Source organism: Durio zibethinus, chromosome 8 (genome assembly GCF_047325235.1).
Source record: "Durio zibethinus cultivar Kanyao isolate XHJ-2024 chromosome 8, ASM4732523v1, whole genome shotgun sequence".
NCBI lineage: Eukaryota > Viridiplantae > Streptophyta > Magnoliopsida > Malvales > Malvaceae > Durio > Durio zibethinus.
Window position 1 is genome coordinate 1351024 of NC_143169.1, and position 17947 is coordinate 1368970.

General features: G+C 30.3%; 1 protein-coding gene and 1 pseudogene across 1 annotated transcript; one reads left to right on the forward strand and one right to left on the reverse strand.

Annotated features, from left to right (window-relative positions):
- Nucleotides 1–8119: 8119 nt before the first annotated feature.
- LOC111278542 (putative mitochondrial adenine nucleotide transporter BTL1) lies at nt 8120–12315 on the forward strand. The gene is made up of 6 exons (XM_022865142.2): nt 8120–8275; nt 8530–8670; nt 9466–9560; nt 10436–10769; nt 11156–11393; nt 11717–12315. The coding sequence occupies exons 1-6, from the start codon at nt 8246–8248 to the stop codon at nt 11965–11967; spliced, it is 1089 nt and encodes a 362-aa protein (XP_022720877.2). The 5' UTR covers nt 8120–8245; the 3' UTR covers nt 11968–12315.
- A 2796-nt stretch (nt 12316–15111) lies between these two features.
- Nucleotides 15112–17677, reverse strand: LOC149516953 (G-type lectin S-receptor-like serine/threonine-protein kinase LECRK4; annotated as a pseudogene).
- Between the last annotated feature and the right edge of the window lie 270 nt (nt 17678–17947).

Sequence of the window (17947 nt, forward strand, 5' to 3'; positions counted from 1 at the left end):
AAAATCACTATTTTATTTGTCAATTTCCTGAACACTCTCTATTATGTAAGAATGATTGAAAATATCTCCAAAACTTTGCTGACATGGTGATTGTTAGGGAAATGATAGAAAATACAATCAAGAATGGCAGGATTAAGTTGAAAGATGCAACTAATGTTAAAAAAGAAAATGCATCAAAAAAGAATGAATGAAAGGTGCAAGTAGTCACACTTGAAGGCATCTATCCAAAAACTTCATTTCATATAATTATATCATTTTCATCAACCTCATTTTTTTGTCATAGGCAGTATCTTTCAAAGCTTATATCTTTGTTAACTAAGCCAGCATTTGGAGTTTTTAGCAAATCCTTATCCTTAAATGACCATTCACGATTCTGTTCCTATAGTTGAACTTACTACTTGACCAACAAAGAACCAAAAAAGACCAAGAGAAACTTTCAATCCCTATTTCTCACTTTTTACCTTTACTAATAAAAAGCTGACACTTCACTCTTATGCCTCCAAAAATAACACCAAATTCATTAGTAATGAGCTATGATCCTAATGGTAAGTGTGATTGTAATTGATAGCTAGATTGAAAAATACAAATAGCTCAAGAAAAAGGTTGAGGATCTCATCAAGAATGGTATTTTGACTCTAGAATTTATGAAACAATGGAAGTTAACTCTATCCAATTACAAAATGTAAAAAGTTAAAATGTGAAAAGAGGTCTTGAGTTTTGAAAGATCAAGATAAGATGACTTTCTTTTGAACCTTTGACCCTTGGTATATGACTTGTGTATAGTGTCCTTAGGAGTTATTTAAATTAATCTTATTAAAATTGATTTTGGAAGAAATAAATGATTTAGATTTTTCTATGAAATTTTGTTTTAATGCATTTGTTTGAATAAGAGTCCCATATAATTAATTTTCAAAGTCATAAAATAAAAGTGCTAAAAAAAAAGATTTGCAATTGTTTGAGAATAAAGTCCAATATAAGTGGTTTTCAAGATCAAAATAGAAACAAAAAAAAAATTTGAAAAAAAAGGCTTTTTTGGAAAAGGAAAAACATGAAACTACCACATGTCATCTTAAATAATCAACACAGTAATGGTAGATGACAACCGATGAAGTGGCTACCAATTGGTTTTTGGAAAGGTAGCCAACTATTTTAAAGAGTGTTAAGTTTGTTTTATTTTGGAGAAAAAAAGGAAGAATGAAGTTAAAAAAAAACTTTAAAATTTATAAGCTTTTTTTTAAAAAAGAAGTAAATTTACGCATGACCTGGCAACCCAACTTGAAAACTCATTTCTTCAGCTCAACTTCCAACTAGTTTAATTGAACTAGACCCGAATCGATCCAAACCAGCCAAAAAAAGAGAAAACCTACCAAACCACTATTGAATCATTAAACTATCCATGGATCGTTGATCGACATTGATCGAACCTTTTTTTTTAATTTTTAATTTTTAAAAATTATTTAAGTTATTTATTAATGCATATTTGTATTTTTTTTAATTTATTAAGTTACCGCCAATGTGCTGAAGCATTTAGTATAATTTTCAATAAATATTTCTTATTTTTTAAAACAAATAGAATAAGAAATGATTTTTTAAAAAAATTAATTTTAAAAAAATTTAAATCATAGGTATCATATAGTATATCATAAATTTTGATTTCGAAAATAGATACAAACCCCTAAGGATGAGATTCTTGAGAAATTTGAATAGTAATTTTTTAAAAAAAATTTGGTGAAAAAATTCCTCTTAACATTGTCAAAGTATTAGAATATTTTTAAAAAATTTTCAATATACAAGGTTCTTATATATTTTCCAAGCAAATGACTAAATAATAAAAATATGTTTTTTATTACAATAAAAATTAAGAAAATTAATTTTAAATACCAAAATTAAGACATTTTTGTTAAGATTAAAAGATAACAAATAATTAATTGGCATTGTTTTAATAGGTACTATACATGTGCTAATCTTTCTTCACACGTAATCGATTCACGAGTTTAAACTATTTTTATGGATCAAAAAATTATTTTTTTAATAAATTATAAAATTTTATTAAAATAATAAGTTTTAATAAGTGATCAATCATATCTAAATAAAAAAAATTAATGATGACTTTATATATTTTCAAAATTCATCTAACGATCACTAAAACCATTATGACATCTATTTTATAGCTTCATAGATTCTTCTTTCCTAAACCCTACAATCAAAGCCACATTCATTTCATTTGAGATGCACACGTCTACAGCTTCAATTATATCTTCAAAGTTCTTTGGCCTATCCTAAACAAATTCTTAAAATATTCTATAGCAATGGTGTGAATACTAGCCATATCTTCACAAACATGCATTTTTGTTTGTGATCATGCTTGCTAGTTTTGCAATTAACTTTGCATGGATGTCTTTGGTGGTTACATCAGTTGTCTGTAGTCATTGATAATGCTACTGCCCACTTTAGTGTCCATATTCTTTCCCGTACAAAAACCCATCCCACCTAGTCCTATTCCATTATTTTTTGGTACACTTGTCCCTATTAGATTATTACCCATATTTGAGTTATACACTCCATTCTCAGTATAACTCATTTCCATCTGTTGAGCAAATCTCGTAGATATTGTTCCTATTTGGATAGGATTCTGACCAAATTAAAAAAGGTTCTCACGCATTTCACTTCCATTTGGGTGACTAAATCAATTGGTTTATCTTCTTTCTCCACAAACTCCTCATCTTAAAAATTAACTCTTTTGTACATCGATTTTCCTGTGTGGTTGTTGGTCTTACCCTTCTTATTCCGATTCTTTTCTGCATCCCATCTTTGTTTGACCCTTTTTTGATGCATTTTTGGTCCCACCACATTTTTCTTTTCGGTGGAGATGTCCGTAACCAATCATTGTATTCAAGAGTATGATTTCCATCATTGGATTGGTCTGTTGTTTTTGAACATTTTAACTCTATATGCCTTAAGACTCCGCATTTATAGCAGAAATTTGGCAAGCGCTCACAGCCCAATCTTCTAACAAACAAAATCCTTTCCTTCATTCCCTTTAATCAGAACAACTCTTCTAAGTGGTTTTGTAATATCGACATTTACATGTAATCTTAGAAACCTGGACCAACCGATCCTTCATCAAGCCCTGCGTCTACTTTTATAAGGTCTCCTATTTTATGCCCTACCTTTATTCCAGTGTCATGAGATCTCATCCCTAATGACAACCCATAAACTTTGATCCAAAACTCCAAACGATTAAGACTATAATCCCTAGGCCTAAAGCACGCCTTATAATCCTCCATAATAAGCATATTTTTATCTAAAGGCCATGAAGCTCTTTTTGTGACCCTTTTTTTATCTGCCTTAGAATCAAATTTGAACAAAAAGTGATTATCCTCTAACTCTATTGTCGTAACGTCTAGATCCGGGGATCTATCGCTAGACATTGACTTTTAGGGAGTCGCCACCAATCTTTTTTATCGAAGTGCGATTGGCCACCTATGGAATCTGTCCTTTTAAGGAACACCTAAGTTTAAGGGTCCCTAAAAGAATAGGTTCAGGTCTGCTAACCAGAACAGAGTTCGGGAGTTCGGTTACGTGTGAGGAAGGTTATAGCACCCTCACAACGCCCATCAAAAGATGGTACCAGCTTAAATTTGTGTTATCCAAAAGCCTTAAAATTTTATCAAGTAATTAATTATTGGAAATTATTCTCAATTGACTCTAATACTTTTAGCAGAAAATTGAGAAAATTCCCTCACCTCAGGAGTATGCAAGAAAAACTACTGTTTCACTTACAGAGGCTCCGTCGTCGGATTATTTAAAAAAACAAAATCAAAATTAAGATAGAAAGGAAGGAAAGAATGATTTTTTTTTTGTAGGGAAAATTGATACTTTCAACTTTTCCTCAAAAACTCTTTTTTTGAAAATTTCTTTCTAAGGAAAATTGATACTTTCAACTTTTCCCTAAAAATATTTTTTGAAAATTTATTTTTCTTTTAAGGAAAATTGATACTTTCAACTTTTCCCTAAAAACATTTTTTGGAAATTTATTCTTAAGGAAAATTGATACTTTCAACTTTTCCCTAAAAAATATTTTTTTTGAAATTTTTTTATTTTTATTTAAAGAAAATAAAATAATAAAAAATAAAAAAAAATATTACATAAACCTAATCTAATAAATAAAAAATAAAATAAACAAATAAACAAAGAAAAAAAAATTCAAACAAAAAAAAAAAAAACCTGGAGCGGCTCGGATTGCGGCTCGGCTCGGCTCAAGGAAGAGAAAACGGCTCGGGGGAGCCGCTTGGCGGCTTGGATCGGCTCGGCTCGGCTCGGAGGGGGGCTGGCACGCGCGGGTCAGAAAGCGGGTCGACGCCCGGGTCGGATCGGGTTCGGCAAAACGCGCGGATCCTCTGAGTTACTTAAGGCCAAAACGACGTCGTTTTGGGAGGGTATAAAAGGCACCTTTCTCCGTTTTTCGGCAGAACGCTCCTCCCCTCTCTCTCTCTTCTTCCTTTTTCTCTCCCTTCTCTCTAGAAACTGAAGAACACCGGTGCCGGATTCTGGAAATTTTTACCGAAATCTGGAAATTTCGCCGGAAGTTGGTCGGAATATCGCCGATTTCTGGGATTCTTAGCCGGAAACTGGACTGGTCGCCGAAAACTTCAATGTTCGTCGGAATTGTTACCGAAAAATTCAAATTTCGCCGGAATTTTCGCCGGATTCTGGAAATTTCCCAGAAATTTCCAGAAAAAATTTTCGCCAAAAAATCTCTAAAAATTTTTTCTCACTCCCAGAACACTCCTAAACTTTTCCTAGCTTCCTATACGCCTCCTTTTCTCTCAAATCAGTAGCTTTGCTTACTGTTTTCCGTCTTTTTTTCTCTGTTCCAGGAGGATCCCTTTTATAGGGGTTGATCAGGAGTTCCTGATCAATCCCAATTCCTCCTTGGACGGGAATTCAGTCTTTGAATCCAACTGGACTCTTCTGATTGAATTCCCCTCCAGAGTGGGATTCTTCAACTTTGAATCTTAGCCATCCAGAATTAAAATCAAAATAAATAAAAAAAAATACTAGATAATCAAAAGATATGATAGTATAAAAATAAAAAAAATAATATCAGATAATTCAGAAAAAAAATCAGATAAAATTAACAGATAATAAAATAAAATAACATAAGATAAACCCAAAAATATATTACAAAAAAAAAAGATAATAATAATAATAAATATATAACTATATACATACAATACATATAAATCTAATCTAAATAAAAATAAATACACAAAGATATACATAATAATAATAATAATGAAATACATAAAATACAAAAGAAGAAAAAGAAAAGAAAAAAAAAATACAGGATTGAAATGGGCCTTACCCCTTTGGGCCAGGCCCAATTGATTTGGGCCCGGACCCAATTGGGTGTCTACATCTATGATTTCTACCTCTTTGGCAATCCTCTATACCACTTTCAGTGTACTCATCATTGTATCCTTGTTGAAAGGATGAGTAGTAAATAATCTCTCCCCTGTCCACTTCTTCTCATCCATATTCATAGTCTCCAGCTTTGATTCACATGGTGGAATATTATCCAATTTTTCTTTGGTGTAAGTTAGGGGCTTCCACAGTCCTTCAAGATCATCAACCATCTGGTTTTTAGCATTTGTTTCCAAGTAAATACTCCGAAACCTCACTAAATAGAGAAATCATTATGACACATTTTTAAGACAACAAACTGACTACTAAAACTAAAAACCCTAAGAAGGTGTTTGGTTAAGGGAAATCCATGCATTTTCCTCCAGAATTTTACTGGTGGATATTTGATTTCAATGTTTAGTTTAAGGTAATTCGATTTTGGAGGAAAGTGATAGATTTTTAACAGCACTTAAAAGTCTCAAAATAAAAAACTCACATCTTTTTATGATATTCTAAGATTTCGGAAGAGAAAGTTGTTATTTATAAATTTGATCTGAATTAAAAAATTATGAAATAGTTTTTACTATTTTAAAAAGCATGTATAAAAACAACTGCGAGTCGGTTATAGATTTCTACTGCTAAATTTTTTTTTTATATTGTAATTAATGATGTTTGATATGAAAAATGCTTTATATAATCTTGTTCAATTTTTGGGTATTATTTAAGGTGTTTTTTGCCTAAAAACATCTTAAATAATATTATTCATTTTTTTTGGATTATTTAAGGTGTTTTTACCAGAAAATGCTTTAAATAATCTTTTACAAAAAATTGAATGAAATTATTTAATACATTTTTTGACAAAAAAGTCTTAAATAATCTTCTAAAAAAATTGATCAGTATTATTTAAGGCGTTTTTTAAACTAGAAACGTTTTAAATAATCCCCAAAAAAATTCTTATAAGTAATCTCAAAAAATAAGCGCTAGAAGGAAATGTCTAACCTACGATTTTATGATTAATATGTCCTAACCTACTGAGCTATTCTAATTTTTTTTATATTTTATTTATTAAATTTTATAAGTAATCTTAAAAAGTAAACGTTAGAGGAAATGATCAAACTTATGACCGTATGATTAATAATCATATGCTCTAATCAACTTAACTACTTTAATTTTTTTATATTTTATTTATTAAATTTTATAAGTAATGAAATGGGTTATTTAAGGTATTTTTGATAAAAAAATACCTTAAATAATACCATTTAAAAACATTAAAGTGTTAGCCAAAAATGTCAAATCTACAACCTTATAGTTAATAGTCGTATGCTCTAACCAACTGAGCTATTTTAAATTTTTTGTATTTTATCTCTTAAATTTTATAAATAATTAAAGTGATTATTTAAGGTATTTTTCGACAAAAATGCCTTAACTAATCCCTTTATATTTTTTAAATACCATTTATTTAAGGTGCTTTTAGACCAAAAACGTCTTAAATAATCTCTTTTAAAAAAATAAAATAAATTATTTAAGATGTTTTTTAATAAAAAATACTTTAAATAATCGTTAATATTACTTTATTGATGATATTTTGTAAATAAAAATAACAATCTTTTTTTGTTAAAGATATCATTTGTTATTTTGATATTTATTATTAATAAAAGTTAATAAAAATTTATTATTATATATGTTAAAAAAATTATAATAATTATTTAAAAATTAATATAACTTTCGACCAAATGAATAAATTTAAATATGAGATAACTTGAAAATAAAAAAATACTTTGAGTATCACATTTTTTTTTAAATCACACTTTTTTTTCAAAATTAAAAAACTCGCGAGTCGTAATGCAGAGAGGCACGTAACCCTAAGGGAATATAGTCTGGTAAAAAAGCAAGACTAGAGTTCTTCTGCACATGCACAGAAGAGACTTTTTCTTTTCATGCTTTAGTTGTTCTTTCATTTTCATTCCAAACTTTTAAAATATCATTTTTAGATATCAAATTTCTCCATCTATTCAACTTGGAAAAGTCTGGGATTCCTAAGTTTTATTTTTTATTTTTATTTTTATTTTTTTACGAGTATAGATGTGCTCTTTCCTTTCATTTTTTTTTTCTTTTGGAGTTGGTTGATTTCTTTTTTATCAAGAAAATTTATGATTTTTTTTCAATTTACATCCATGAAATTTTTATTTGAAAAGTAATTTTTAAATTCAATGCACCAATTTACTGAAAAATTCAAGATTTTATAATGTATTGAATGAAAATATTCTTACCAAAAAGTTATCAGAGTTAATAGGAAAGTCGTTGGCAAGATCTTTTTACTAAATTTACTAAAAATTCATCATTTTGAATTTAAAATCTAAAATTATGTTGCCTTAATTGCAGTGCACATATTTATCACATGAATTGAATTGGTTAATATTAGATTTGATAATTTATATATTTATATCATATAAATTATTAATAATTTGATTATTTATATCATATTTTACATGTATATATTATAATTTATATTAATATAAAATATATTTTTTAATTTTATTAAATTTAAATATAATTTTTATTAAAATTTTAAATTACATTACTTTTATATTTTTTTCTTATATATTTTAATGTTACATAATCATATTATATTTTAAATTAAGCTGTCTAGTTCAGAGAGTGAGCCGCTCCCGAAAAAAGCGCTCCCATAGTTTAGCAACCAATAAGAAAAAGAAAAAGAAAAGGAAAAAGAAATCCCAAGAACAAAAATAAGGAAAAGGGTCCAAGAAAGTGAAAGAAAAAACAGGTCCCCTCCCTTGTTCTTTCCAAACCCACAGCAAATACAGAAAAGAAAAATCTAATGCCCCGAAAGTCGCTTTCTCAGCCTCAGGCACGTCAATTTTCCCCCTTTTTCTGTCTTTGTTTGCTCCAATTATTATTATAGAAAAGAAGAGAAAAATAATAAAGAAGGAGATATTTGCATATTCGATCAAAAGAGTTGCTTTTTGTTTATGTTATATTAATATTATACTAACCATTCAGCTTATTTTCTTTCTTTTGAATTTGAGAAAACTGGAAAGTGAGTTATAAATTATAGTAAAAATATTAGTAGTAACAATGTTGAAAATGGACTTTGAATTGCAGAAGAATAATTTCAGGGTGTTTGGAAACATGGCGTTGGTTGTTCCAAAGGAGCTTGAAGAACTCGAAAAGCCTTCTTCTTTGTCTTCTCCAAAGCCATTTGAGATCCGATTTCAAGTCCCCGATTTTAGTGTTCTCCTTAGAGTGAGTTTTATTTTATTTTTACAATTATTGTTCTAAGGTGCTGTTTGGGTGCTGAGAAAATGGATGAAAATATAAAATATAAAAGAAACAAGAAATTTTCTTTGGAATCCCACTTGTTCAAGCCAAAAAGTGCGTTATTCAGGAGGCATTTGAGTTTTGATAAAGCCATTATTCTGTCTTCATATAATTTTCAATTTGTTTTGTTTAAATGTTTTGCTGCTGATACTTATAGGGAAAATAGGAGAGAAAAAAAATCATACTGGATAAAAAATGATATAAAAAAAACCCTTCTTAGGAAAAATGTTTATTTTGATTGTACTTCATTGCATATTTTTCTAATTTTTTTTTATTTGCTGTTGGTGGCTGCAATCATGAAAGATATCTCAATTTGAGATGGTTGTGTTTTTTTTTTTTTTTATTTGTTTGTGTTAAAACAAAAAAAAAATCATTATTGTAAATTTTTTTCTGAATTTTGTGAATTTTATGAATCTTTATGATTCTTTATGATCCAATACTCTATGATTGTTGGTTTGAATTATGAGAAATCTTTGTTTTGATGTAGTTCATTGAATGTTTTTCTAAACTTTCGTTTGATGTTGGCGGCAAAATAGATTTTATGGGAATCAAGGACATCTATCCTTATTTTCAGATGGTTACCTTTTTAAATAAATTTTATGTTTTGTTTTCCTGAAGCCAAAAAGGGAAACACCAAATGCTTTAGTGAATTTTACGAATTGCTTTAGAGGCCAAAAGATTGTTGCCATATCACAAAAGCATGCTTTTATTGTGATTCAGGATTTCTTGAGGATTAGGGAAGTTGGTGAGTTTCTTAGCGGAGCTTTAGCAGGGGCTATGACCAAAGCTGTACTTGCTCCTCTAGAGACTATCAGGTTGGCAGAATTCATTTTGATATATGGTTTCATTTATTATTTTGCAAAGTTATTGCCTTTGCCATTATATCTAATGGTTGTGTTTCATGTTTCAGGTATCTATATGGAAACTTACCTAGAAGCTTCAACAGGGGAGGCATACCATATGGTTCAAGATTTTATATATCAGAACATTGAATTTATTTCTATTTTGATCATAAAAATTTAAACATGGTTCTCAATCTCATTTCTTTTATTTTCCACAATTTTTCATAATGCCATCAAGCACTAAACATTTTTGGTGCATAAATTGTCTAACAAGCTTTTGTTAACTCTTTAAACATTTTGGTATAATTTTGAGAACTTGAATGTTCCATTTTTTACATTTCTATTTGATGTTGCAGTTATATAGATCCTTCAGATTTCGAAAGAAACAGAACAAGTTAATTGATAATAAACCAATTTGGTATTATCCACTTATTATTTCCATCAATGTTAATACTTTTTCCCAAAAAATGAAAAATAAAAGAAAAAGAATGGACAGAGTGTTAGTGTACTAATACTTTGATGTCTAATATTCTTTCATTGTATTGCACTGAGGTCCAATTCTTTTTGCTTCTGTGAGTTTAAGTTAATTGGTATCATAGGATTGGATGTATATGCGATTTGTCTTGATTATATGGCATAATATATTATTGACTTGCAAAGTTTTGGATATCAAGTCACTTTGAAATCTTGGAACATTGTGTTGTGTTGTCATTATTACCTCATTCATGATTCTTTTGGGCTGAAAAGCTTTGACATGCTTTTATCAGCAACATATTTTGTACCTTAAACTTCTTTTAACATACTTCTTGTAACATTTTTGTTCGACTCATAATTTCTGACATATGCAGGACCAGAATGGTGGTTGGTGTTGGATCCAAAAACATTTCTGGTAGTTTTATTGAGATCATTGAGCAGCAAGGTTGGCAAGGACTGTGGGCTGGAAATGGAATTAATATGCTTAGAATAATTCCCACCCAGGCAATTGAGCTTGGAACATTTGAGTATGTCAAGCGAGCAATGACTTCAGAACAAGAGAAATGGAATCAGATTGAGCGCCCAAAGTTGCAAATTGGTCATGTTAATATCAACTTTTCTCTTTCCTGGATTTCTCCAGTTGCTGTGGCTGGTGCAGCTGCTGGAATTGTTAGCACACTTGCATGCCATCCTCTTGAAGTTCTTAAGGTATCTAGTATACAATGGGCCCATTATCTTTTTTTTTTTTCCCAATTTTTGGAAAAAAAAAAAAGAAAAAAAAAAGTAAAACATTCTACATCAAGCTGAATTATTTCTCTGAGTTTTTTGCCTTTCAATAGTAGCTGCACATCAAGTGCATCTAGTAGTATAGACTGCATAATGAGGTTACCAGCTCATCATGCTTGTTACTGCTTAGTCTCCTCTTAGTATCTCACTTATCTGAGCACTGGGATAGTTGAATAGCCTATCTTTATGTTGTCTTGACACTTGGAAAATGATTATATCCAAATGTGATCATATTGAAGATGTCATAGCCTTTTCTTATTTTATGCTTCTTCCTATGGAGCTTACTGTTCTCCTTGTAATTCTTGCAGGATAGGCTGACTGTCAGTCCCGACATATACCCTAGCTTAAGCATTGCAATTAGCAAGATTTACAAGGATGGTGGTGTTGATGCCTTTTACGCTGGTATCTCTGCTACACTAATGGGCATGCTTCCTTATAGTACATGTTACTATTTCATGTATGAAAAATTAAAGAGATCCTACTGCCAATCAAAGAAGAAAAAATCTCTAAATCGTCCAGAGATGCTTCTACTTGGAGCTCTTGCAGGTAAGAAACTTGGCCTTTGTTGGTTTTAGAAAATTTTTCTAGGGTTATCTGTATATCATTACTCAAGCTTGCTAGCTTTTGTTTCTTCAAAAATAATGAAAGACAACTTTTCCGATCATTTTTGTTATCTTGAGTTGTTTCTAGAAGGCTATGAATCCTGACATTTGGAGTACTGCCCGAAATTTGAAAAAGTACAATGTCTGTCATGGTGAACATAGAAAAATGATTTATGTTGTCCCTCTGTGTTCAATTCACATTGCAAGAGAATCAAATTATGGGGTCTATTGTATAACAGCTAAATGGGATTCAATTGATATGGCCAGGCTTTACCGCGAGCACCATCAGCTTTCCCTTGGAAGTTGCTAGAAAACGGCTGATGGTAGGAGCTTTGCAGGGTAAATGTCCACCAAACATGGCAGCAGCACTTGCTGAAGTGATTCGGGACGAGGGCTTGACAGGTCTTTACAGAGGGTGGGGTGCTAGCTGTTTAAAAGTGATGCCCTCCTCCGGTATCACCTGGATGTTCTATGAAGCTTGGAAAGACATATTACATGTTGAGAAGCGCATATTATGATGGCTCCAGAAAAAACTTCACATAGCTAACTAGTTGAGACTGATGTTGGGCTCCTCTTTTTAAAGTGCAAGAGGTTGCTGCTAGCATGGTAGTTTATGGAAGCTCGGGAACTGAATCCGAGGGCTGATGGTATTTATGGAACCATTTCACCTACAATTTTTTTTATTACAAATCTAGAATTAGTCAATTATAATAAAGAATTATGCAAGAATTCACTACTTAAAAGTGAGTTCTACTTGATTTTTTGTAAATCTTACAAAATATTAAATTATAATTATTTAATTGTACTACAATAATTGTAAATGATATGGTTCCTGTATTTATGAGAATGAGCTGCCAGTTTTTATCTGAATGACTATGGCATTGTCCACAGATTTTTTTTTTAATTTTTTATTTAGCTTTACAGAATTATTAGGTGAATTAATAAATTTAGAAAAAGGAAAAGTCTGATATGAGATGAAAAAGGAAAATGAACAGTTTCATTATAATTTCTATCACAAAATTCAAATGTTTAAAATAAAGTGATATCATTGATTGGTAGAACATCATGGCACATAAATTCCAACAAAAGGGCTGTTGCCCCTTACAACTATAAGTATGAAATCAATTTGCCCTTCATCTACCAATGAAAATGTTTGCTATATGATTGGCATTAATGGTTTGTTTGATAGAAAAATAAAATCTAAAAAGATAAAAAATGAGAAAAAAGTAGCATATTATAAGGATTAAATATATAGACAAATTTCTTTGAGTTATGTAATTAATTTGATAATTTACAATGATACAATAAAAAATATTGGTGTCGAATTTTGAGTTAAAAGTAAAATTTTGAAATCACTAGATAAAAAAGAGTGTTTAAAAATAAAAGCATAGGGTGTTCTTTGTGATGACATTTTATTATTTAAGTCCAATATAAAAGAAGTCGGAACGAGAAAAAGGAAAGAAAGTATTAATAGTATAAAAATAAAATAATAGTACACAAATATTTTTATTTATAGATAGAAGTGATAAATTTATGAGATATAATAATGATATAATATTAAATATGTCAGATTGATTTGATATATCAAATCGATCTAAAAATTAAAAAAAAATTAATTATTTATTGATAATTTTTAATAAATAAAAATATCAAAATATCTTTTGAACTTAAAAATATCTCTAACAGAAAGTGTCAATATATTAATTAAATTAATTCTAAGATAAAATATCATACTCATTTCCAACCTCCCAAAATAGTTCCCTTTTGCTTTTCTGATCATTAGCAACTATGTTATGAACCCAAAGCTTTACGATAAGAATATTGGTCGACAGCTCACATGAAAGGAAAACAAACTCACACTAGTCAATGGTGCGTGTTCTCTTTTTCCCAGTGCCCATCCGGTGGACGCGTAAAGTATTTCGAGTCAAAATTTAAATGAGACCGAATCATGAGTTGTTTGAATTACATATTATAATAATTCTAGTTGTTTAATTATCAAACCTGGTTAGATCAATTTTAATTTATCAAATCGGTTCGATTAATTTATTTTCGATAATTATTGATTAAAAAAATCTATTTAATTGGTTAATTTAGTTAATTTTTAATTTTTAAAATTAATATTTGACTTGATTGAATTAATTAACTTTTTTAATAAAATTTTAAATGTATTATACATATAAAAATATTTTATTTGTATTTTAAGAATGATAAATATGACAATAGTAACAAAATTATAATGTGAATTTTATTGGATGAAAATTGTTATGAAATTATTATACAAAATTGGTGGAAAAAATAATGAAAAAAATATTATTTTTCAACCGAATCAATTGAATTTATGTCGATTCAATTATTTTCGAGTATTAAAAAAAAATCGATCAATTTGATTATTTTTTTAAAATAAAAATCGGATAACTTTATTTTTTATTTTTAAAAACCAACCAATGGATTACTCACCGCTTTTTGGATCATTGAAATGTTGATTGCAAGACTTGCGTTTTCATAATAATAACTCAAAGAAATAAAATATACATCAGAGATTTGAATAAATGTGTTAATGACCAGAGGACTGGGGAGCACTGTTTTGCATATATATGGTACTAGATCCAAGTGAGAGAGTTTCATAAGCATTTTAATTTTTTTAAAAAATTATATAAATTTAATAATAAATTGATAAAAATAAAAAAAAATTGGACGTGATAATTTAAAATACAACATAGTGACACGATACGAATGAATAATACGAAAATAATACGATTTAAAAATTTACAAAAATCTTATATATGTTTAATAAAATCAAAAAATTATATTTTATATTTTCGTATTGGGAAGAATTGTGTCACAAATTTTTTTTGTAAAATACAATTCAAATACAATATTTTACATGACATAGTGACATGAATTGTCAAGTTTAGAATAAATGATATCATTAATTCTATATGATAATATATATTTTTTACCTCAAAAATCTTTAAATAATATTAATTTAAAACTAAACAAAATAAGAAAATTCATAGACAATTTTTAATTTAATAAAATTTTTTTTATCTAGATATAATAATTCATTTATTTGTGTCGTATCTATTTCTTGTCAAATACGTATAAAATAAAAAAATTGTCATGCCATAATTTGACAAATTAAATATGAAATATATTTTTTATTTTTGTTAAATTCATATATGATTTTTATCAAAATTTTAAATCATGTTACTCATTTTTTTAAATATAATTTTTATATTATGTCATTATATCTTGTTTAAAATTATTAAATCTACTTTTATAAGAATTAAAACATTAAAAATAATAAAATAAAATGAGATAATTAAAAGGAGTATCTTAAAGGTAATTGATTGAACGATAGTTTCAATCGTGATTGGCAAACGTTACAAGCATTGATCAACTTTTATGATATGTAGGTTTTCAACGTGATAATGTCATCTCAGGTGTATTAGAATATCATTGCATATTTGTTTGTTGGATTTATATATGATATATTATTGGTGTATAAACTATATAACGATTTTTTATTAAAATAAATAATTTTAAATATATTTGATTTTTAAGATTTAAATTTTAAAATTATTTTTATGAGATATTATTATATTATTTACTGATAATATATAATATTTATAGATCATAATGTATCAAATATAAAAATAGAGCTATTTGAGATTAAGTGTCGGCTTAAGCCTCCATTGAGGCCAAAAAATAAAATCCAGTGATGTGGCAACATTCCCTTCCATCGTCAAAACAACAGACTTCATTGAAGGCGCAAAGCTTGTTCAGTTTGGACACACCAGAGTCCGATCTTTAACATTTTCTCCAATTCTTCCAGACTCACCTCTTCATTCCCAATCACCTTTCCTAGCTCACCATCCTTGTAACAATCACAAACCCAATCAATTAGTAGTATTTCTTCCTCTTTGGCTGCTATGTCCATATTCTTCCGACGAGCTATGATTTCAAGTAACGGTATTCCAAAGCTATAGACATCTGCTTTTACTGTGATGGGAGTGTTATTCCTGAACCACTCAGGGGCTCCATAGCCTCTGGTTCCCCTTGGTGTTGTATAGGTTCTTGTTTGATCAGTTTCAACAACTTGGAGAGACCGAAATCGGAGATTTTGGCTGTCCAAGACTCGTCCATCCGTATGTTGTGGGGCTTGACATGACAGTGGATGATCCTGGTTGGACATTCTTCATGTAGATAGTGAAGCCCTTTGGCTATCTCCACGGCAATCCTCATTCTTTCCATCCAGCATGGGCGTACTTCATTAGTGAAGAGCAGTTTCCCTAGTGAACCATTTTTATGAACTCATATACAAGAAGCCTGTTTGATCCTTCACTGCAAAAGCCAATCAAATGGACTAAGTTCTTGTGGTGTGTTCTTCCTATTATCTTCATTTCATTCCGAAACACGCTTTCGCTTTCTTCAACCATCTTTTCTAGTCTCTTCACTGCGATTTCTTTTCCACCATTATCCACCAAATAGCCCTTGTACACTCTCCCTGATGCTTCCCTACCAATCTCTTCGGTGAAATCATTTGTGGCCACTGTAAGTTGATTATAACTAAACGATCTCAAATTGATTTCTTCAATGACATCTGCCGGAGTAGCTTGCCTTGAGATAATCTTGTATCTCCATATTTGATCAGTATAAACAAGAAAACCTGCTGACATGAAGACTAGTAGAGAAAAGGCAATCAGAGCTATACTCACAATAAGAAATTTCTTGCCAAGTTGTTCCTTGGTGGTGTTGGAATGGAAGTCAGCTGTAGAGTTTGGAATTTTAATGAAGGATATGGAAGAGAAATTAATGTTCCTCTGTCCATATCTCAATGGTAGCTTCTGCTTTAAGCACATATGGTCTCTGAATTTGGCAACTATGCAATTACAGTCCTTCAAACAAGCATCAGAGCATGCCCCTTCATCACGAATGCCAGGTAAAACATCATACTCATTTCGTTCCCACACTGTGTTGGCAACAGATGAAATGTGGTAATGGTTTTCTCCAGCTTTATTGAAGCAGTCTTCTTCTATACTGAAGTTCAACTTACACCCTTGATTTTCTTGTTTAGAATCAATGGAAACGAAGCCAGGAGGACATAGCCAAGTTGTGCCTGAACCATTAATGGTGCAATAGCTGTTAAGACCACAAATTCCTTTAACAGTGCATCGATCTTGATCATTTATTATCCACCGCAATTTCACATAATTGAAGCTTCCAGTATCTCTAATTTGATGCTGATAGAGCCTCAAAATACCATCCACATCGAACGTAGCTAGACATACAAAGCTCCGATTGACTGGAAATCCGCCTTCAAATATTTCCTTCACGCTGGCCTCCGTTGAATTTTGCAGGTATAAACGACCATCTGAAGCTAAAATCAATGATAAATTTCCTTTTAAAGCCGTCTGTGATAACCAGTAAACATATTTAGGATGTTGATAGCTCATCCTTGGAAAAGCATGGAGATTGCCATCAGCTTGCATCAAGAGCTTGTAGTTCCCCACGGAATCACTAGTTTCAGATACACTAGAATACAAGGAGCCCATTCGTTCTAGTCTTTGTCCCACTAAAAGGGTGTTCCTTGGAAAATTAAAACTAGACCAAACAATTTCTGAATTGGAAGCATATAAAACAAAGTTGCCTGAATTGAGCATTGAAGCAACCAATGGCATCTGAGTAGGTCCAGCAATGACTTGGAGGACTTGTCCAGTGTAGTCAAGAACTAGAACTCTTCCGTCCTCGGCAAAAACAACACTTGCACCAGCCGAGACCTCGGGTTCTGTTCGTCCTGTAGTCCATACAGTTGTATTTTTCGGGCTTCCATCGAGCTAAATGCCAACCCTGAAACAATTACTACTATTGTAAAACCCGAATGCGAAATGACCAGAAGGCGAAGGCCAGTGTTTCTGGGTGGAGTTTGCGAAAATAATTGAGCCTTTGGTTATATTGTACCCCGGAGATTGAGCTTTTGCTATGGACAATAGAAATATGATGAACAAGAGGAAGAAGAAATTTTTGGCCATTGGAGTCTTGTTAATGCTTTTAGCTAGTGCTTTAACTGTTCTTTTAAGAGCAATAATTTGTAGAGAATATAATTGACTATAAGCATTTTCATTTTCTTCTCCTTAGCTGACTAGTTTGCTTCCTTTTTCCATCACAAAATTCAAATGTTTAGACTTGTGTGGTCTTTGAGTGGAAGAAAATCAGACAAATTCCAAAAACACGGTTGTCTGCCACTACAAGAATTGTGAGACCAAATTAATTTCCCTTATAGATGTTTACATCGCTTTTTTGAGTTCGAAAGTTGGTTTTTTTTTAATCTAATCTCAATATTAAATAACAAAAAAAAAATTCGGTTTAATAGAATGGTTGCAATGTCTAAATCTTGTTTAATTCTATATGCTAAGAAAAGAAATGAAAAATGTAGAATATAAAAGGAGGCAGCTGTACATTGATGGTGCTGAACTTCCAGGAAGTCAGGATGGAAAC

Excerpts from the sequence above, each read along its gene's own strand:
- LOC111278542 (XM_022865142.2), top strand. The coding sequence starts at position 8,246 with ATGCCCCGAAAGTCGCTTTCTCAGCCTCAG. Across the intron at positions 9,561-10,435 it reads GCTCCTCTAGAGACTATCAG|GACCAGAATGGTGGTTGGTG; the intron begins GTTGGCAGAATT and ends TGACATATGCAG. Across the intron at positions 10,770-11,155 it reads ATCCTCTTGAAGTTCTTAAG|GATAGGCTGACTGTCAGTCC; the intron begins GTATCTAGTATA and ends TAATTCTTGCAG.